The sequence below is a fragment of the Aphis gossypii genome, chromosome 1, assembly GCF_020184175.1.
Source record: "Aphis gossypii isolate Hap1 chromosome 1, ASM2018417v2, whole genome shotgun sequence".
NCBI classification, from domain to species: Eukaryota; Metazoa; Arthropoda; class Insecta; order Hemiptera; family Aphididae; genus Aphis; species Aphis gossypii.
The window spans coordinates 25,608,163-25,633,220 of NC_065530.1; the positions used below are offsets into that span (position 1 = coordinate 25,608,163).

The 25,058-nt window shown below is 23.1% G+C and overlaps 1 protein-coding gene across 2 annotated transcripts in view; it reads right to left on the reverse strand.

Annotated features, from left to right (window-relative positions):
• The window catches only part of LOC114122389 (zwei Ig domain protein zig-8-like), a 242,296-nt gene that overhangs the window by 31,599 nt on the left and 185,639 nt on the right, over window positions 1-25,058 (reverse strand). For both annotated transcript variants that reach the window (XM_050197538.1, XM_027985038.2), the window contains exon 3: window positions 21,445-21,611. In XM_050197538.1, coding sequence (XP_050053495.1) covers window positions 21,445-21,611 — 167 coding nt within the window. The remainder of the gene's footprint in view (window positions 1-21,444; window positions 21,612-25,058) is intronic.

Genomic DNA, 25,058 nt, shown 5'->3' on the forward strand with positions numbered 1-25,058 from the left:
AAACAATTTTGTTTTACTGTTCAACTTATAAGAGTATGTAGGTACAAATGTTTGTAATTACAAACACTTCTTTTTTTACGAATAGGTAAAAAGTCTGCTTTAATTATTATAATATTTTTTTTTATTTAAAAGCTCGAAAATCGTATTTTATATATTTCTAATTCAATGTAATTTGTTTTTCCAAATTAATATATATTTGTCATTAAAAAAATAAGAGAAGCTTATAAATAAAACATGGATAACTCAAGAGACATAATATTTCATTTAAATGTATGACTCAAAAATAGTAAGAATAAAATAAAATTATTATTATTAATAAATGAACAACCAATTTTTTTCAAATAAAAAATACGTAGTAGGTGAGTAATTTATAAACGCTAAGTGGTAGGTACTTAATTAATTATGAATATTAAAAAAAAAAAATAAAATATTATATTATAAAGATATTGGACATTGATCGTTTGTAGTCCCTACCTTAATTGTCCACAAAACTATATACAATTTTTTTTGGATCTTTTTTTTTTTTACATATAGAATTATAGTCTGGGAGTAGCCATAAAGGCCTAGTTAGGACGCTCATTTGGTAGAATTTCTATTTAGACACCCGTAGGTTTCTGTCATGCCAATTTTAACTAAAATCAAATATATGAATATAATTCTATGATTTCCAGATCATTAAAATTATTTATTAAATAAAATTAGAACTTAAATTAGCTACCAATAAATATATGAAAAAAATACGTTGAGTCTAAAATTAATGATAATTAATTCAAAATTCATGTTACAAAATAGAAATTTAATTTTAAGTAAAATTGTACTCTTTGGGATTATGATTATATTTAACAAAATTTAAATTTTTTCAATGTGCCATTCCTTTAAATTGAATTATTAATTTATAAAATAAGTATTGTTTATAAAAAAATTGTTAAAATAATAATAATAATAAGCAGAAACTATTTTGAAATTTAGTCTTGGAAACATATTTTAACATTAATTTTAGCAAACATATTATATCGGCCGATTTGAAATTATATAGGTTAAATTTAAAATTAATAAATTCTGGATATTTTTATGGAAATTATGGTGTATGGATTACTTATTTCATATCTATAAAATATTATATTAAGTTTAATTTTAAGTTTTTTTACCATATTAATGATTATTGTTTAATTATCTTAAGTTGTGAATAATATTGCGTTAACCTATAACATAAATATACGATTAATATTATAAGAGTATAATTTTGTCTACTCTTTTGGAATACGGGTTGTTATTTTATTCATTGCTTAATTAAAATAACAATAATTAGTTGATAATATTATTATCTTTATTTTGAACATGAATATTATCATTAATAATTATATTCTTAATTATTTCATAGGTGTTACGATTGTATTAACTATTTGTTCCATTACTGTAAAATTATATATTTTTAAAATCCTTGCGGAGCGATGAATATATTTTACAACGATGATTTTTTTTTTTTATATAGTTATTTAAGGTCTCTCATAACTTTTTGGAGCAATAATAATGCAACGGTTTTTAATTTTGAAAATGGTTTTGATAGAAATTTGGATTAAATTGATAATTTAAGTGGCAACAATTCTTTGTACTATAAATAATAACTACAAATTATAAAAACAAAACAAAAAATAGATTTTTCATCAAACCCAATACTCAACAAAATTTATTTTGGTTTTTGTAATAATTTAAAATCAACATTTTCACCAAGTGCTTATATCATTGTTTTATATACATGGTAGAATTCTCGAAATATCTTGTATCTTTTTGTAAGTAGTTACTATTTATAGATATTGCATTTTTTCTCAGATATTTTTCTATAAATGCAAATTATTATTTTTTTACAAAGAAAAAATACTTTTAATTTAATACAAGGTTCTACTTAAGTTTTTAATTTACTAATAAAAAATATTGAAAATGTAAATTTATAAATTGGTCAAAATGTAAAAAAATATATAAATTTTTTTTTAGCAAGAAATTCATAATATACGATTCTTATTTTTATATCTAAGATTTTAAAATTGAATAAAAGATTATATATCATGAAAAATACTAAGAGCGATATATACTGATAGACGTCTCTACTTAGAGTCGTTTTCGTATAAAATAATATATCATTGAATTCAAGTTTAACAAATCCATTATAGTGACCCGTTCGACACCTAATGTACAGCAGATTTACCCATTTTATCATCTTTTTTTCTAATAAAAACAAATTTTTAAAGTATTAAAAATATTAAATCACAATTTTAATATTGAAATAATTTTTAATGATACGTCATTAATCAACGTTTAACTAAAATGAACAAAAAAAAAAAAAAAAAATTAAAATAAGTTTCACAAAATAAATAAGGTATAGAAACTACTAAAAACAATTATCGATCCAAAAATGTAAAAATAATTAATCTTATTTATAAATTTTTGAGAATACATGAAAATTAAACCATGCAATTTACAAACGTGATACGTCCCATTAATTTGTATTGATTTTCTAGACGACGCTATGGCTTACTAATAATCTGTGCAATTAAACAATTAAATACTCTTAACCCTTTTTGGAATCCATGCAATATTTTTTTATGAACTCTGATCTTAAACAGTAACATGAAAAGTATCATTAAATGCTTAACAAGAATAATCAGATTCAAATTTATGCTAAGCAACATTTGTGTATTTATGAAATTTTAATTTATTTTTAAAATGTATACTCAACTAGAAGTAACTAGTTACAAAACAAAGTGTGATTTACTTCGATTAAATTAAAACATTAATTTCATTAAACAATAATCAGCCATAGAATATACAATTAAATGAATATAATATTATCTTATAAAATCTATGAACTCGATATAAAATAGAATATTTTGTTTTTTGTTTCTACATTTTTTTTTTTTTATATATATATATTTGGTAGCTAGTTATATTATAAAAAAAAAGTTAAAGAATTGAAAATTCAATATATTAAGAGTGTCACAAGGGATTTTGCATTTTTTATAATAAGATAATCGATTTAAAATAAAATAATTCCAATAAAATAATCTCTTATTTTTATAGTTTGCTCTTCTTTACTACAACAGACTTTAAGTAATAATTTATTTTATTATATTCGATTATATTAGATTATAGTATTATAACTGTAAATGTTATGTTGAATGTGGTATCGCAGAAAAAAAAATATTTACAATTATGGTTAAATAAATTGTTTGTGTAGTGTAGATTTTAAAGATGGTTTAAAAATGTTTCGTTTTTAAGAGGTTAAATTTAAGCAAAATTAAGTCAAATATTTTTTCATATATAGCTGTGTGTGAAAAATCATTTGTATGCGTACACACCTATTTATTGAATATTTTTCATACACAGTCATATGCCATTGATTGAAAAAATTGATTTATACGTTATAATTTTACTTGAAAATTACTTTCTAACTTTCTTCATTTGTTTATTTGTAATATATTTTTTTAACCATAAAATTTTAAAACACAATTTAGAAGGAATTAAAAGTTAGTTAAAAATGATAAGATAAGAATGTAAAAAAGTTAACTTAATTGTTTTTATAGGACTCACGGTCACCTATTGATGGTTTAAAAAAACAAATTGATCTTATGTCTTTTTAACAGCGTAGAGTGTTTGAGAGACTTCTATAGATAGACTACATTTTTCTAAGGAACGTCGTCTTATTTTTTAGAACAATAAAAATGTTAATTATCGAAAGATATAAAAGACATCAAAAAACCTTTTTTTTTATTTTATAAAATTACATTAGGTATTTGATGTGTGTGAAGGAGTAAATATCGACTTTCGAATCTTCACATCTATGATTAGGTGTGTAGTGTGTTGATTAAATTTGTGGTACTTCAATGAATTGAATTATCTAATTTGATTAGACATGTACAGGATCATTATAAGTTTAAATGATACTTATATTATATACGTTATACCAATGTATGATTTTAAATATACGTTTATAAAAATTATATTGATAGGCAAATCATTAAAATTATATTTTTTAACAATTTTTAGTAATATTATTTGAATAACATTCCCATGATTGTAACTTATAACAGAATATCTGAAATTAATCATTACAATAAAACAAATAAAAATGGCTTCAACCAAAATATATTTGCCTAAACAAACTACAGTACAATTAAGTGATGGGTTATCAATTATTATGTGGAAAAAAGATTTTAAATATCGTAAGCAAGCTTGAAGGTAATTTTTTCATGAAAGAATTACGTAGTAAAAAAATACACTCGATATGGGTTTTCCTGGCCGGGTCGTAAATAATATGGTTTTATCGATACATCCGCATTATGTGACAATATCGCATTAGCAAGTAGCCCTATCACACTGTACCTCGATCTATATATACCTCAAAGTGCGTATAATTTTAGCTTAAAGGTAAAAACATTTTTTCTACTCATCGCATTGATTTATTCGTTGCAGACAAATCTGTGCGCCAACACACTTACGTATGCACACGTTTTGAATTTTACTCTTGTATTTATTATTTACACACAAACATCAATAAGGCACATCGTACATGTGAATATTTTAAGTAGAATTTAGAATTCAAAATAAATGAAAAAAACAGTTATAAGTATACGGTATCTAACCTCAAACATAATACATAAGTCTAATGATAAAGCACCACTAGCTTTTACTCAATCGTTTAATTCACTACTCATATCGACATCAGTATCATAATAATCAACAGAAAATAATGTTTGTATACCATCATCACAAAATTAAGTTATTATTTATGGTACAATATTATAAAGTTATATAAAATATTAACATGTCAGAAATCTATTATACAGGTAGTCTATTTTATCTTATAGTAGCGTATAACGCTTGTAAGATAATTATCAGTTTTACTACATCGTGTAATAAAAATGTCTTGTAAAATTATGTGAGATTCATCATATAGTGTTATTTTATAATATTACTATTATAATTCTCATAACACACATTAGTACTTATGCATATTTAAAACCCATTTATTTTCTATTTGTGTCTGTATATTGTAGGCCGTTTAAATTATTTTAAAATTCCAATATATTAAATATACCTAACTAATAATGTGTGTTTAGTTTATTATTATTTGTTCTTATTGATTATGAAGTAAAATTACTATACCTATTTAGTAGTTGATTAATTTAGTGAGTATAGTCTAAGGAAAATACAATTAAAAATGGTTAATAAATAATAATATAATATATAATATTGTATTTATTTAATAACTAATATATTTAAGTAACACGTTTATTTTTACTTTGATATATAATTATAAAGCCATGAATTAATAATCTAAAATTAATTAAAAATTAAATAAGACTTAGCTTCTATTAACGTTATAAATTTAACCTAATAAAATTAATTAATTTAATAATAATTGTATGTAATATTTAAAAATCGTTTTTTGAAATTTCGTCTGTGAGTGACTTTTTATTAAGATTTATAGTTATAAATATTAAACTTAATTTCAAAAATAGACTCAATCAATTTAAGTAAGTAATTATTAGTAGGTAGTCTTTAAATAAAAAGATGCGATGGTTTTTACATTATTGTTTATAATAAAGTTATTCATTAAAAGTTAATTGTTAATCCAAAATAAATAACAACTTATTAAAAACAAAAAAGTACAATATTGTGAAAAAATAGCATTCATTTGACTTAATGTACTTATGACTTTTTTTTGTTCATGATTGACAATCAAATATTATGTTGAATAGATAGATAATTACATGATTCAATAATTATCATTGTTAGTGCCATTGACATATTATGCAGAAAAAAATTTGTTCAACAATTTAAAATTTGTGAAAAATTATCTTTGTTTATGAACCAAAAAATAAAAAAATAAAAAAATAAATTTGAGGCAATTCGGAACTTATTAAAAGTTCACTAAGTGGCTCTCAGTATCAACAAATTGGATAATACCAAACTGATCGTTAAATTATGTTAAACAAATACGTATATGTATAGTAGATAAAAAATTTAATTTAAAACGTAAATATTATAAGTTTTTGTAATATATGTATAATAATAAATAATATATTCTCTGTAAGTTTAATTGAAGTCTAATAACCCATGCTGTTGAAGTCTTTACTTTAAATAAATAAAAAAAAATATATTTATTAAATAAAACATATTATATACATTTATTTACAAATATAGGTCATTAAGCATTTTGGCCAGTACAAGACTGACTCAATTCTAGTCTCAATCTGAAGGATTTATAGTTATGAGTCCTTCATAAAAGACAGCTTATGCCTTATAGAGATAGGTATCGAATATAGAAAGGATTCAAAAAACCATTCTGTCATACGATCCGTATTCATATTAGAGCTTGTTTCATACAAGGACGAGACCCCTTCTTTAGAGACAAAGACTCATTACTATGCATAGTACAATGCAACGGATATGATAACGTTTTGAGCGAATGTCTACCTCCCCTATGAATAAAATATCAAAGCAACGTGCCAAAAGAATTTTCATCGCGGGATAATACAACATAAAATATAATATTAGAAGTTGACACAACACAATGAAAAGGAAGAAACAGTTATTTATTTAAGATGTGTCAGTCTGTATTAGATGGTTTTCGTTGTGATACGTAGGTATAACAATATAATCATTTATTTTTTCTTGTAAAAATTAAAGACAATTTGTTCCTTCTAATTATTTCTATTGAAACTAGGTCAAGTATATTATAAGCTTAATCCTTAATTTTAGGATAATCCTCTATTTTTATTTTTATTTAAATATGAAAATATTAAATTCCATAGGTCATAACTGTCTCTTATACCAGATTTTGTACATCGTCGATATTTCGTAATTATTTTTATAAATTATATCAAGTGAAATAAAAATGAAGTTTAAATATAGAATGAAAAAAACTTATCACTTATCAATTCTATTCTATTAATATTTTTTACAAAGAAAATAATTATAATTTAATGACCAACTGATAACTGCTAAAATAAATATGAATTTAAATCAATCTATACGAAAAATGATTCCGAGCGAAAACGTAGGTAATGTTAGCCTATATAACAAATAAATATATTATATTATTATATAAATAGTAAATACATACCTATGTCGTTATTAATTATTATAGTTATAGCATAAACAGGCAATTCCATATACTAATTTAAATATTAAAAATAATCATATTGACTATATAAATCAATATATATATATATTTTTATGAAAATATAGAAAAAAAATTACAACGTTTACAATAAATACAGTACGTAAAAAATTTTAAATATATTAATATTTTAGTTTCAAATCTCCTAAGGAAATATCCTTGTATTACAGCAAAATAACTTAACTCGTTAGTCTTCACTAAAATATAAAATTTTGTACAGATTTAAACTTATAATGTTTGTAAACAATTTGTGTTTATAGAACCTTGTATTAAAGTATCAAGTATAAGGCTATAAAAATATATCATTTTTTAATTCTATTTTTATTATTATTATTATTATTTATAAAATATATTTATAATTCGTATGCACATAATTTAAACAATAATTAAATTAGTTAACGTTTGTTCTACATTTGAAAAAAATAATTTAAGGAAGCATGTATTGACACTATTTCCAATTTATGAACCTATCCCGTAAGTTGTTATTGATTCTTTAATAGATGTACGAGAATGTACGAGATGAGAGTTTGAATATGAGAGGATTTTCATGATTGAAGGAATTTTTATGAAATTTATTATAGTAATACGAAGCAAGTGTGGTTATTATTGGTTTGTTGAAGTTATGATATAGAGGAGATATAAAGGGTTATTGATTGAAACGCTTGAAGTTTACTAAGGTTTGAATTTTTTAAGGTTCCTGAGAGTTGGATACTTTAAGCCATTACGGGACGTAATATTTGTCTGTAAATTAGTGTTTTGTTCTTTAGAGAGATTTTGGATCAGAATAGTGGTCTTAGTTTGTGGAGTCTGAGATTAAGCAATGTTCTTTATGATTGAAAGTGGTTTGACCAGAATATTCTTTTATATATTTTTTAAGATACCTAGTATTTAACATAATTATCCATGGGTTTATTTGGTCATTTAGACGAACAGATTGAATATTTTTACGATTGTGAGTAGATTTTCTTTCCTTGATTTTAATTTTCCATAAATTGAACCATTATTTTAGTTGAGTTAGGTTTTCTTGGAGGCTGTTTGTGGCAGTGATTATATTGAAGTTAAATTAAGTTATGTATGTAACATTAATACATGTAGTTAAAGTAGTGTTGTTGGACTGTGATAGGTCTGTAGATTTGGGAAAAGAATACTGCCTTGGAAGATGTCTGATTTTATAGAATGTAAGTTGGAAATTTCTTCTTTGCATTTTACTAGAAATGTTTAATTTGATAGGAATTATATAAGGGTGATAAATAACGGAGTGGTTAAGAATAAAAGTTTGAACATTAGCCCTTCATGGCATACCCGATCAAACACCTGGGTACATAAGAAAAAACATTGGAACAACATTTTTTTTTTTTGTTCTAAGGATGATGTAATGTTGTCGATTAGTTTGTGTGGTTTGGTGGAGAGAAGAACGCTTGTTCCTAAAGCTGAACTATACGTTTACATTGTTTTTTTAAATTTAATATTGGTTAAATTTTAAGGGTTGTTGAGTATGATGTTATTCTTTATGGTTTAACTAAATTTTGTCCAGTGTGTTTTATCTGGAGTAATAGTTCAATAGCTTTTTTGAACAACTAAAATGCCATTTTAAGTGAGAATTGTTGATTCGTATGATCAGAAAAGAAAAGTTGGTAATTATATAATTAGGTATGTGAATGTAAAGAGTAATAATAAAAAAATCGAAAACGTCTAGATGTCTCTTAGTATTAAAAAACCATTATGTAAGATTAGGAGGAAAGATTGTTTTTGATGCTCCAAAATATTTAGATAGATCCACTCCAATGAAAAAAATAAAAAATGGCATTTCGTTGTAAAATTAAGATTTTCATTACTGTGATTAAAATCTAATATTATAAATATTTAATATCTCATAAAACAAAGCTCGTCATGTTAATTAATTTAATTATTAATAATCAGTAAATATTCTATATATAATATATATCTCTTGAGTAATATACCTAATAAATATAAAACGCATTACGCTTTAATATAATATTCATTAATATTTTATAATTTATTGTTTATATCATAATAAAATGTGAACTTATTTAACGAATAAGGTTCATTAATATGTTATATTTTTTATTAAAAATTCTTATAAATACTTAACCAACCAACTAGTAAATATAATATATAATTTAATTAAGTCAATTTATGTATAAATAAACATTTATATTTATGTATAAACAAATATTGATGTAAAATAATAACCTGATATTTTTTTCATGGTTTAAAACATACAGATACAACAAGGTAAAAGTAAAAACATCACAACAATACTTAATTATGATTAAAATTTTCATTTAGTTGTCATTTTTCTCGTAGTTCACATAATATTTTAATTTCAGATTATTAAACTTAATTATATTTCTATTGGTTATGACAGCTATAATGAATCAAGGGATATATATATATATATATATTATATATATATACTTTTTTTTAACAAGTAAATGGTAGATAGATATACATAAATTAATCAAGTTTAACATTTACATTTTTTTTTTTTCATTAAAAGAAGAATATATTTTCTAAAATAAAGCAGTACAAAAAATGTATATCACAACATGAAAATTTAATTTTACGACGGTAAGGTATACAATATACATATTGTACGATTTGATTTAATATTTTCTTCTTATTAATATAATATAGTTGTCTAGGGGTAGCTATGTATAGAATATGTATAATACAGTATACTCTATTGGTAGTTTTCATTATCTTTAGTAGCTAATTTTCCTTAATATTATATTTAATTTTACTGGTAAAGTACAGCTTTTTGTTTACTTTGTATAATAGCCGTTATTATTGCAATAAAATAGCAATTTATTTAATTTTATATATTTTTTATTATAATGTAAATAATGCATTCATAGGCTATTTATTTGAATATTAGTATATTACCTATATTGTATTAAATTCGTAAGTGATAATAGTTTTAAGTAATAAGTTTAGTTATTTTATAACATACTTATACAATTTTATTAATTACAAATAATAATAATTTTTATTTATTGTTTATATTTTGGGGAAGTGACGAAATGATAAACAAAATGTTAGTTCAATTTAATTATAAAAAAAATCTTCAGTGACTATATTGGTTCTTAGTCTGTTTTTTGTGTTTTGCATTGTACTTAGTTCACTATATGTGATACATAAATATTAAGTGTAGAGTAAAAATGACTAATATTTCTGATCGTGTTTCTTTTTTTATTTAAATGCTGTCCTAAAAACTGTAAAATAGGTACGAACAATTACTTAAAGTATTACCTGGAATTGAGTCTTAAACGTGAAAATGTAATTTAACCGTGGAGTAAAGTTAGTCGTCAATAAGCAACAATTGTTAATAGTTAATACCAAGATTTATCTTAATTATTATATTCGTATTATTATTTATATTGATCGCGTTGACCTACCTACCAATAGTCGACCTCGATACATCTATGTGTAGATGAATTTAGAAGTATAAATGAATTCAATGTAGAAATATTTTCGGTACGACTGTTCAATGCGCTACCTACATATGGGACTCTCACGACTATTGTTTAATAACGATCGACGGAAAATTCGTGAATTTCAAATAACCCGAATACGGACTGACTGTTTTAGTTATATTACAGTAAAGTTTCCATAATGAATTATAATTATCAAGTTTTCCATTCAGTGTATATATATATTATATATTATGCCGTTTTGACGTTGAATAAATTGTAATAAAATTAATACGACAAAGTAAAGTCAAATTTCTACTTTATTAGTATTATTTTAACCGACAAAAACTAATACAAAGTAGTTTTCATCATTTATTATTTTTTAAATATGTTAATTTTTATTGGTGGTGGGGGAGTAATAAACATGTCACCTGTTCGAAAATAGCACTACAAGAACCACTATCAGTGTATATTTAACAATCAACATGCTTTTGACTTTTGGCTATGTATGTATATTAAATTATATATATAGTACTGAGTTCTATAACCACGTTCTAACAATTGATGTCATTTTGTTTGTTGATATCGCTTTTGCACTATAATCTATTTGGATCCAACATCTTTGAACACAAATCTAGCCTTAAGGTTTTGCTTATCGCATTGAAACTTTTAAGAGCCAAGTACTCCACCTAAGAGTATGAAATAACTGATATCCACTATCCATAGTCCCATACACTAGAGATTTTAGTAAGACCGAATATAACTCTACAACTAAATAAGTTTTACAGTATCATAGGTATATATTTATTATTAAAATAAATATTGCTCTTTAAAAATAAAATTTAGAAATAATTTCATTATATTTGTAAGTTTAATTGTTTTTGTATGCATACGGAGTAATCCACCTTCATTTTTCTTTTGTTAATGCATTTATTTAATTCCTGATCCTTGAGATTTTCAAGTAAACTTAAAGTTCTTATTTTCAAAAAAAAAAAAAGAAAAAGAAAAGAAAATTGTTATTTAATGGTTTGGTAGGTATAGTGATTTTTTTCATTTGTAAATCTCGCCGTGAATCTACATGTCACTAATGTGTATGTTCTATTATTTCAATAACAGTTTTAGTTTATGCAATATACATATTATGTAAGTATGGTATGACTTACAGTCTGTAATGTTCATTTAATGGTTTTCTGATGTGTTTGAAAACGTTTCGTCTACTATCTGCATGTCGTTCAAATAATCTTATATTGTTTTTCTCCGGTATATGTAATATTATTGTTATAAATTATTGAACAGTCGATTATTATTTAATATTACACAAAAAAAAATGTTAGCTGAATCATTGCTATTTTATTTTATTTTATTTATTTTTTTTTACTTAAACGAATAGAATCAGAACACATAAATGAGTCACATAATAAACATATATTTTTAAAATTTATTTTGAATAATTGTTATTACTTACTATTATTTGTTGTTAATAATATTTGTCTATAAATATTAAACTGTATTAAATTTATTTATATATGGAAACATGAAATTAAATTTTTATTTATATTGTATCTACTATCTACTACAAATTTATTATTACAAAAACTTTGAAACTTTTTATTTTTATAGGTTATACGCAGTTTTATATATTATGAGTAATAATTTAAAATATATATATATATATTATGATGTATTTATTCACAAATTTCTCTCAATAATAGAACTAATAAATTTCATAAATTGTTTTTAACAACAATATATAAAACCACTATATCAGCATTAAATTTTAAATAATACATATACAAAACTAAATTTATTATTTTTACTTTACGATTAATGTTTACATACAAGGTAAATATTAGACATTGGAATATTATCTAAGAGATTTTAAAAATATTGCTTTTTCTTAAACTGTAAAACATACAATATACTGTGAATATTTCTATATAACATAATATCATATTAAAAACAAGTTTCACTTAATAAATTTTAAACTCGAAAATAATATTGGTATTATTTATTTGATTTGAAAACAATTTAAACGTAAAAGCATCGATCGTTGGGCAATGCAAATTTTACACACGTATACGGTCATAGAAATAATTGTAACTTCGCAGAAAAAAACCAGTAAGAAGCAATCGCATTTGCTAAATCAATGCCTTTTGGTTGTCGTGGTTGAATAGTGTACGTACACGAATCGCTATCGAAATAGGTTCACAGTAAGGCACCAAAAGTCATTACCTAAATGGAGACTCGTCGGAATCGGATTATGCTTTGTACGGGTACTGTAATTATTGTCAAGGGAGCATTTCGTTAGCACCATAGGGCGAACGTTTGTAAATTGCATTTCGTTTACACCACCGTTGCACGTGTAGGAACAACAACACGAACAACACCCCAGAGCTACCGCCACTACGTCTTCTGAAGACCAAAAACGTCCTTTTCCTTTGTAGTCGTGTGCTGGCATCATATACCATAAAAACATAGAGGGCCAAGAGAGTCGTATCATGCAACTCGCTCATTAAATCTCATCAAGGTCTATATTTTTTACTGGACGTATTATGAACGTAATTTTCCAACATTATTGCCGTAACTTAATATCCGCATATTGCGATTAATGTGATAAGTGTTTAATATTTAGTACAAATACCAGTACTTATACTAGACATTGCATTCTCAAACTCTTAACATGAAAATTGGCATAACTATTATATTTTTTATATCTGATAACATTTTTATATTTATATATCAATTTAAACATTTAGTCATAGAAGTAATATCCCTTAAATGATTAAATTTTGAATTACAATAAAATAAATAGAACCATTTTGTATCTTGATTCTTGAATATTTCGTATAAGTAAAAAATAAATCACTTGAAACATTAAAATAAGGCTCTTTTAAAGTCACAACTATACTAAAACTTCAAAGTTGTGATAATATGTTAGATAATAAATTGAATAATGAATTAATTATTTAAATGCATTGTATATTTAGTATACGTATGAATATAATCTCGTCATGATGTCAACTGAAAATTTGAACTGAAAGACAGCCTTACTTCAAAATTGACGTTCTGCCGTATTAAACTGATGTTAGATAAACTACTGTTTAATGAATATATTACCTAAAAAACAATAATTACTATACAATAAAATATTAACATATACAAGAAAACATTTTATTACGTTTCTAATAGTTATAACCTCCCAATTTTATTATGAATTAGGTTTTTATGTATATCTAATAATGAATCGTTTTAACATTTTAAGATATTATTGTAATTTGTTTATTGGGTCTAATTATAATTTATCTGAGATAAAGTACATTTTTAAGATCTTTGTCTTTTAAATTAAATTAAAATGTTTTTGTTAAATTTTAAATTGATTTCATTAACGTTACACCATATCAACATTACTTCTAGGAATATATACTTTCTAGATATATTTAGTTCATATTATTATATTGATATAAAATAAATATCCCTTAAAATATAGGCCATATACATTTAAATCCCGTGTACGATTATGCGCATAGTTGTACATTATCATAAGACACCAATTTTAAGTATTTATGTGTGTAATAAAAGACAGGGTTCTGTTAACCAATTTAATAAATTATATTTAATTACGTAGGATACGTAAATTTCTCAAATAATCATTTTGTATACCTAATGAAACTGTAGTTTTAACTTTTGTTTTTAGCTGATATACCTAATACATAAATTTATTGTTTAGTGTCTTCTAAAAAATGTTAAGTATTGAATCGGTGAATCAAATTTAACTAAGTTAACTAGTTAACTAATTTTAACTAATACATTTTTGTGTTATTATTTTTTTTGGTTTTTTATTCAATTTGAAAGTTTATTGACAGCCAATTTGGCAATAATTATTAGTACCTATTTAATAAAAAAATCGTAAAATCATTAGATTGAGGTTACCAATACCGAGTCAATAATGTTTAATGAGTAGCAATTTCGTGGTTTTTATTTATATGCATAGTAAGTAAGTAGAGTAGTTTTTAAATTTAGTAACGATATTTTAATATATAAATTTTGATAAAAAAATTTAAATTTAAATTCAACAATATCATAATTTTTACCATATTTTTTTGACATTTGAATACCGTTTAAGAAAAAAATAAGATTAATATAATACTGTTATAGGTACTTAAAATAGTTAAATAAATAATTCAATATGATAATATGATAGATTGATAGCATATAAATACCAATATTACTTAAAAATGTATTTTAATATAACAAAATAAGTACTAGCACCATAATGTAGGTATTTATAATATAATAGTAATACTGTTAATACCTACTTACTTAATAAGTATCTCATAGGGTGCCTATAGATATTATGTATAATTATAATTACAATTTAATATTATAATGTTCATACTAAACGGCACCTACGGCAAAAATACTTAATTAACATACCATAAAATCAATATTTTACTACTAGTGCACAAGTATAGTCATAATATAACTTATATACAAATTATGGATCTATATAATGTGTAAATAATAATTATCAGTTAAATAATTTTATATCAAAATACAGCATAGGTAAAACACAGGTAAAACAATAACCAAAAAAATATATTATTCAATTATTGTGATATAATATTAGATATGTATAGTAATAGCTATACATAAGCATTGTAGAAGCAGTTTCAGACAAATAGTTATTTTGTAACTAACAAGAATAAGTTAATAAATTTATTAATCACAATTGTATATAAAACATAGTATAATATGTAATACTATAATATTCAACCATGTACATATTATAATCTGACAAAGTCAAATACGTCTAAACTAATTATTCTTAACTTACAGTTTATTAAATCATAAGCTACTTGATCAAATTATGATTTGGTTACGTTCAGAAAAAAGTAGACTGCCTCATTTCCAAACGGGAAGTGTGGTTTTAGTTTTGAAAAAAATTGTATTACCACAAAATATTACTGCAGTGGTTTAAACAATCTAAAATAATTAAAATTTAGTCTTTATGTATACCTCGTATAACCATATTATTTTTTCTAGAAATTAAGGACTTAATGTCACATTTAATATAAAATTCAAATTTCAAATTTTTAATTTTCTACTAGGTATATGCTGAAGAATTTATTTAGAACTGTACATTTTTTAGTCATTTTTGAGTTTAAATTTCAATTATTTTTAAATATTTTATTAACAACTAAATTTTTAAATTTTTAAAATAATCTGTTTGAAAGCAACATTAAGTTTGAATTAATCATAATGATAATCTCATAGAAATATAGAATTATTAATATTTGTAGATAAACATTTAAAAAATTCGATAAATGTATGTATAAATCAAAAATTTAACTCACAGTCAATTACTAATACTTTATTCGTAAATTTGTTAAAAAAAACAACTTGTATAATATTATGTAATATATTATAAAATGTGATTATTTTTTTATTATTATTATTATTATTATTATTATTTAAAAAAATTTACAGTGAATGTGCTGTAAGTAGTAAAATAAAAAAAATAAGAGCTGAGGAAGTGTCAAAATTAAAATACATTTTTTTGACGTGCACGCAAAATTAAATTTTTCAAAAATACTATAATTACAAATATTTTATGGAGTTAAATTAAACAAATCAAAGCTAAAGTAATGCATTCAAAATATTTGTGGTTAACTTTATTGTTTAAAATTGTTTGACATGTACTTATGTGTATTTATATAATATTTATACATACAATATTAACACATTTAAAAATATAAGTTTTTAAAATTTTTGTTTTAAAGAATACCACAAAAGTTTTTAAAAATGGACAAATATGTAGGCTCTTAAAAGCGTAATAACTTGTTATTTGATGTACAAAACTTAATCCCTTTGACTCTTCTCGTATGCAATCTACGAAAGAAAGTTTTTGACGTGAGATATCGAGTTGTGAACATAATAGCTCCTCTTTCCTGTTAGAACGAACACCTTTACAGGTAGTTCATAAATTTGTCAATGGGACAAAGTTTGAAGTTAATAATAATATGGTTCTATTATATTGGGACATCGGAGCATCATAATAAGTTAGAGTCTTATGTGAATTATCAGGTCAATGAATATTTTATGAGCCTTTCTACATCGACTTGTCTATCAAAGTTGTACAACTTTCTAGAGATTATTAATTTAATATTACCCACGTATTGGTTGAAAAAATAATACACAATGCTTCAATATTATTATAACACAAGGTATATAATATATAAAAGTAAAACTTGAATAAGTAATGATTCATTCATTTCTTAAATAGTAGTTTTATTTTGAAATCAAAAAATACAAAAAAAAAATAACAAAGTTTACTTGTTAGGTTAGTGGTATATTAATAAAATCCTTTTATTTTTTTATCAATTAAATTATTACTTTTATATTTTATAACATTTTATTAATATTTAAAATATTTACAATAACATTATAATTTTAAATGAAATAATATATAATTTTTTTTCTTTCATATGGCGGTATATAAATTAATATCTGAATAGCTATTTTCTTATTTTTTTAATAACTATTCGTTTAGTAGTTAACATTAAAATTGAATGTTTTTACATAAAATATTAAATTATACAAAAAAAAGATTATTTAAATAATAATTTAATTTTTATTTCTTCACGTAGGTACAATATTAAAAATTATACATAAAATACAATATTCAATCCATTTCTTACTTGGAAATTATGAATTGACTTATTACTGTAGCATATTTTCATTTTATTAAAACTGTCTTATCGATATACTTAGTACAGTATTAGGGATTTTAAAATAACAATTTAAAAATGCAAATGAAAGACTCATAAAATATTATTTAAATTCATTGGAAAAAATTATAATTAGGAATTTACGAACAAACTATCAAAATATGACGTATAAGATTAAACATGTACATATTATATTAAGCATATTAAATTTTTCTGTTTTATTACATCAATGAACATAATATAAATTATTTATTTAAATTTCTAAAAAATCAAATATTTTGATAAATCATAATTGATTATTGATGATCCTTCAGATGTTTAAAATAAACCATTCTAAATGTAGACGGAAGTAATTGATATGCAGTGTTGGAACAAAAAATACGCCTATCACACTATGTTATTTTAACTTGAATACTGTCTTTAAGTAATGCTACATGTGTGCTTACCATTGTTCAATAAACAATTACAACTTTTAACTTTTAAATACTAGGTAATTCAATTTTAACACTATAATAATAGGCTTTATTTTATGCTAACTTATTATTAGTTACTATTAATTTTTTTATATTTTTACTAATTTTAATTATATATTTTTTTTATTGAACTTAATAACTCCATGACTTCACGACTATTAGTTTTTACTTTTTAAGTCTCATTTACACAGTCGTACTTTATTGTTACAATACGACTATAATATGTTTACATTGAACTAGGTTGTATTTAATTGTTTATTTTATTTTCATATAATATTGATTAATAACGATATTTGTTTTATATATGTTAGTTGTATTGCTTCTTTTATTGGTTTTAGAATGTTAACGAGTTGTGTTCTGAAGAAAAGTTGATTTTTGAAAATGGTTTCATTTAAATACATATTTTTTAGTTTTAATTTATACTAATTATAACTAAGTTTAATTAAGCAACTCTTTTTTATAAAATATATTTATAACTATTATATTTTAATAGATACATTTCTCGATTTATATTTATTGACACACAATTCATGTAAACTTACTAACCTTTTCATTAAAAATCATATCTTATCTCGTACCTCACAACAATTTACTAGACACAACTTATGTAATCCAAAAATATTCTAGCATTTATAATTTGAAAAAAACTAGAGAGAAACAGTCTTGTGTTTGAGGTACAACGCTTACAACGCTTTTGCAATTAACCCATCTTAAGGCTGAGTTTATTATTATAATTAGTTATTGACGTATAAACATTAATCATGTATATTGTGAATTTCCACTAGTAAGAATTATAATTGAAAATAAAAAATATAAATAACACTGTATTTCTATTATATTAAACATTTTTTATGACATTATTTGGCAAAATTTAATTTTGTTAAATAGCTACCTATTAATTAAAATAAAATATCAAAACTTTGAACACAAATCAACTCTTATGAACTCTAACTCAATTAATGAACAGTTATTAATTTTGTTTTAATTAATCAATTTTAAGCAATATAATTTTTTTTTTTGTATCTGAATTATGCACATTACTTGAATTTTATTATTTTTACTATAACCAATTAAAAATAAAAACAAGTAAAATATTTTTGATTCGTTTAAGTTTGGTGGCAGAAAAAAGAACCATTGCCGATTCTCTGCCTTGTCGTTTACATTTAACCAGCGGCTTAATACACTGATTGAACTACCATTTTGTCACTACGATGTCTTGAAAAATGACGATCGAATGGATTAGACGAATGATTGAAAACGGTAAAGTCGATCAGGCATTAAAATAAATCAACGACTACCTACAATGCAATGACTGTAAAGCCAAAGAGGATTTGGGAAAAATATGTCAAACATTCAATATCATTTAACGTCAATATTTCCCATTAGTTTATTTACTAATGATTAGTTGGTGAGAGATACGAATTTATAAATAGCATTTATATAAGTTTTTAAATCTATTTCTTTACGCATCTAAATCGTTCGCAGAACGCAATCCTGTACGAGGATTTGAAGAAATTCACTTATCAAAGTTTTTTTCGTCGAAAACAAATTACGGAGTTTTCAACATGACATTTTTATATTAGGTATGTGTTTTATTTACTATCGTCAGTATTAAATAATATCAAATGTATTATATTTCATAATAATCCTTTTATATATTTATATGATAAATTAGGCTGAGAGCAGAGAGACTAATGTGTTCAAATAAACTATATCGAATGAATAGTGTTCATTAGGTTGAACACAATAAGAATATATTACCTACAGTTAACTAATATTAGGTACCTATTTGACATTAGAGTATATATTGCTGAGTATAATTTAAACGTTTATTCATTTGTGTTCCTAATTTTTAATTTTTAATAATAACAATGTGCATAGAAATTCAATTTAACTCATAAAATGAGTAAATGTGTTGCTTATTGTAGAAATAAAATAGCAATGGTTGTTACATAATATTATAAAATCGTGGGTTATGAAGTTTATTTATTCAATGTGTTTTAACTGAAACCCCAAGTTTGTTTTTTTAAGAATATAAATCAAATTAATATTGAAAAAAAACACATTCGTGAACTCTGATCTTAACCAGAACCATTAAATTCATAAAAATTCAAAACTTCCAGGGCCTATCATAAATATGATAAATAAAGCAACAATTTAATATTAGTAATACCATTTTGTATTCAATTCAATACAAAGAAATGTAATTTTTATCTACACTCAATAAAAGTTATATTTACTAAAAATAAATATACAAACAAGTTTGTTATTTTGAAGAACCTAATGCATATTATCGATCATGTTCTACAATGAAGGTACAATTACTCAGAAACTAAGTGAATTAAACATGAACATATGATAATTTAGTAATATGTTGTTATAATAATATATTTAATAAAACTTTTAGATTGCACAATAACTTGTTTGTTAGCTTTTGGAAACTTAAAGGGAAAGTTATTGTTTTTTAATGATATTGGTATGATCGTTTTAAAGTGAGATCTTTTATCTATCATTTTACAGTTCTTTACAATTGACATAATTTATAATTAACTACTACAACATGAAAATGAAAACAAGATGCAATTTATAACAAGACTTTTATTATAAATTATCTTTTTTAAACTAAATGAAAATATTTATAAAATAAACGAGTTTTTTTTTATACAATTTAAATTATTTTTATACGATTGTGTTAAAACGAGTCGTATAAAATATTCCAAACTTATAAGTATAAATGTAAATGTAAATTAAATATTAAGTAAACAAAATAATGAATGTATTACAATTCATAAAAATACACAATGAATGATGGGTTTTTCTTTTGTATAATATATATATATATTATGTTCTGTCTATCATTACGTTTTTAAACAGAAACTTAGCTCCAATCTCAACATTAAAGTGTGGGGTTGTCGAACATTTTAACTAAAAAAAGTATTGGTAAACGAGAATATAACACAACACTAGCTTACAGTAAGATAAACTTTTTTTTTTGTTATTTAAAAAAAGCAAACCGTAGAGATTTGACGTTTTAACTAAATATTTAAATTAGAGTTTCACAGAAATTAAGCATTTTAAAAAGGATTTTGGTTATTTTAATGCTATAATAATAGAAATTTTACATAAAATTTTATTTTATACTCATAAAAATATTTTCATGAGTATGGTATAAGGATTAGATTTGCCATAACATAATATATAAGAAAATAAATATCAAAATTGAAATAACAACTTTTTTTAATCGTTTAAAATTAAAATTTTGGAAAAATTGGATGATTTTTTCCCCATAAATATAAATTATATTGTAAATAACAAAAAAAAAAAAAATTATATATATTATATAAAATATTCACCAAGTTAAATTATTAATTTTTCCACATAACGAACTTATCTAAATTTACAATACCAAGAAAAATCTCACAAAAGTCTATGGTATCTTCTATGGAATATTGACTTATGAGTTATAAGTAACATATTACCATATTATCAAAAATTAGTTTAACTTACGAGACTTAAAAAATGTAATTAAGTTTTCTATGAAAAATAAAGATAATATAAAAATAAAACATTTTATTTAAAAATACCAATAATATTTTGTACGTTCAAAATATTTTTAAATATGTATTTACCGTTCTGTCGGATACATGTTTGACTCTGCAGTGTAGGATAGCAGTTTGACCAACGACAGCTGTAACATTATGAGGTGAAACATCATCAAACAGTGGTCTTTGTACAGGCATTTCTTTTTGTGACATGGGTTGTATATTTTGAATTGTTGAGCTCGGCTCCATTGAAACTAAAACAAAAATATGAAATCAATTTAAGTTTCAATAGTTACATAGCAAATTATGTTTCTAAATGAAAGATATACGTATATATAACAATAATATGATTTATGATGTTTCATAATTTTTGACTTAAGGTATGCATTTTAACGGATTTTTCCAAAACCGGTAACACGAGTGTAATATATACTATGATTTTTATTTTTATAACAATCCATTTGCCACAACGTGGTGTACAATATTTTTAATTTTTATATATATATATATTTTTTTAAATACTACTAAAATATTATTATTTATTAAATAAAAAATAATATATACTACAGGCAAATATAGATTGAAGCACCTATTAAACAAAATTCATAATCCTATGAATAATAATATCATCGAGATTATTTTTTCATAACAACCTTTTTTTTTTTTTTTATCGAAATTTAAGTTTCATAAAAATAGTAGAATATATATTGTTATAAATTATTACATTATGAGAGACGTATAATTAAAAAAATATTGTCAAATGTGAAAATAGCAAATTTAAAGTTTCATATAATTATTGTAAGCTCATTAAACATTCTAGTATAAAAAGTATAATTTATCACATAATAAAATTGTATTAAGCTCATCGTTAAAAACGTTTTTTGTATTATCATCCAGCAAATCATTATTTTATAGTAAAAACTATCATGCATAATATACCATAGAATATACGTATATAAGTGCGTTTGTGTTTGACGATGTGATTGTCAAATACAAAAAATTAAAAACTAATTTTTAAATCAAGAAGTGCAATAGTTATAATATTATGTATCTATTTGGTTTAAGATTAAAAATTTATTAAATTATGTATTAAACCATGTGATTTAATACTTTTTACTCTTCGCCCACATAAAAGAAATCCTCTCAATATTATGAGACACTGCCTTATATTGGTTATAATTTTCAAATTTAGAAATGAAAATACTTGGTTTGTATAAGATAATTTTAAAAAGATAAATAAATAAAAAGAATATGTATATCGTTCGCGAAAGTCACTGACTTTATTATAGCTCCCTTCCTTAAAACATTACTGTGCCACTGTAGTGGATATAATGGTATTTTAAATTGTATGCTAGCTCCCAAAAACTTGTGGCTCTCTAAAATTATTGACTAACGATCTCTATTTAACGTCAAAATTTGATTATCTTAAATATATTATTATAATTAGTATAACGATTACTTTTTTTCAATTTGAGTATTGTTCAAAAAAATAATATTGTATTTATGTTTGATTACTTTTGTTATTTTAAAAATATTCTTATTATGAAGATAAAATGTATGTACACCATGTATTATATTATTGATTGGTTATCAATTTAAGAAAATAAGAGATCGTTATAACAACAATGCAAATAAAAATAAATGGATTGACATTATTACAGTTTTAATACTGCTATTTGATTTCATAGCTCTATGAACAAAATAGAAATGTACACTAGAAACATTAAGACCACTTACAGTTATCTTTATCCAGTAAAACCGGATGAGACATTTTGACAATTTGCGACAATAATGTAGATGGAAGTAAAATGTCTGTATGTACTTATTAGTATTTGGGGATGATACTTAACTAAACAACATTTCAATTGTGTAATCCATTTATATTTCAGTATTATACCTACCGTTATGTAGTATACTAATCTAAATAACATTTTTGTTAATTATAACATATGATTTTATCTATCGATGAATCCTATTGTTCAGTTATTATAACATTATTTGAATCTTTTCATCATAATAATATAAACTTTGATTTTTTCAATTTTGTCATGACTTTGTCCCTAGATATTGGAGCTTAAGTGATTGTAAGTACTAAGTATCGTTTAAATCTATCCACGTACTTCAGCTTAAACTTTACTCGACTTTAAATGGGTCAGTCTATATTTTAAGATTTTTCTTATCACTTTACACAGTATGGTTGCTTAACTAAGCTGTCACATTTTTATTCTTTTTGATACTTATTGCTTATTTGAGGTAATTATGTAATTTATCTTTTTACTTTATTATGCTTTCCTCGCCTCACTTATACATACAAACCCGCATTTATGGACAAATACTTTAGTTTCAAAGGCATTCAGCTTTTGTTTATTTGGTGATACCATTGTGTATATTTTGAAACTTAACGTACATCAACGTTTTATGGCTAAGCGTTGTACAATATAGTTTTTGTCTCATCGTAACAATACCGATTTGATACCTACAAAACATGATTTTTTTTATATAATGTACCTTTTTTAGTTTATGCCAGTTTTGTACAGAAAGTGTTACATTTATTTTTATTAATTTTAGTAAATTACATTAATTTTACCCACGATATTCATAATTTGATAAACGATTCAATTGTTTTTATTTTTACTTATAAATATGTGTATATAATAAATGAAATATTGTTTATATATTTATGTATGGTTTGTTTCCATTTTACTCATAAAAACAAATTGTTTGGTGTACATATTACTTTTTTTTTTAATAATTTTATTGTGCCATTAAAATGAAAGGTTATGATAATATCATAACAACGCAAGGGGGTGTTAAACATTTATTCATCGGCCTATATCATCGGTTTTTTTATGAAGACCAGAATAAACCAAAAGGATTAACCAGACTCTCCGACATAGGTCTACAAAGGTATTTGTCAAATGACAAAACGGACCTCGATTTTTCTTGCCTTTTTTCTAGAAAACACGATCCCAATTTTTCAAGACTTTTAACTCATTTGTTCCGCCGCCCATTTTTAATACGTTGGCCATTCGAACTATACTGACACAAATTTTTCTTACTGTTTCCTTCTCCAGGTACTTTTCTCTTTTTAGGGCTTTAATAAATGATGAGAAGGAATGAAAAATCGACTGATAAAGATTGTGCAATGTTTTTGAAACAATGTTTACTGGTATAATTCATCGGAGTGTTCTACTTTATTTTCTCTCTGTAAGGAAGTATATCAAATGTAAGACTCAAATTCTTCACTATTGTTTTTACTTCACCTGACTAATATATAACTGTTAATAAATATTTTGGCTCTTTATTGAGACATTTGAAAAGTATATAGCTTATAATTGAATAACCAAAAATAAAATTTGTGATATTTATCATTTTATTATCTGATAAAAAAACTCTTATTATAGTTGTGATAAGATAATTAAAGTATAAATTTATTACAAGTAAAGGTGTTCCTCGAGAGTGTTCATACTTCATTATACTAATTTATACCTTTTTTAGATTTTTTGACATTTTTAAATAACAGAAAACATTATAATAATTTGTAGTACCTACACTTCGCACCTTTATTATTTAACTATATAATTATTCCCCATAATGTTTTAAATTATTATTATAATGAACAAACTAACTGAAATATATAGTTAATAAATAAAAGTTTACAATAAAATAACGTTATAATATTATACTATAGGGTATCTACT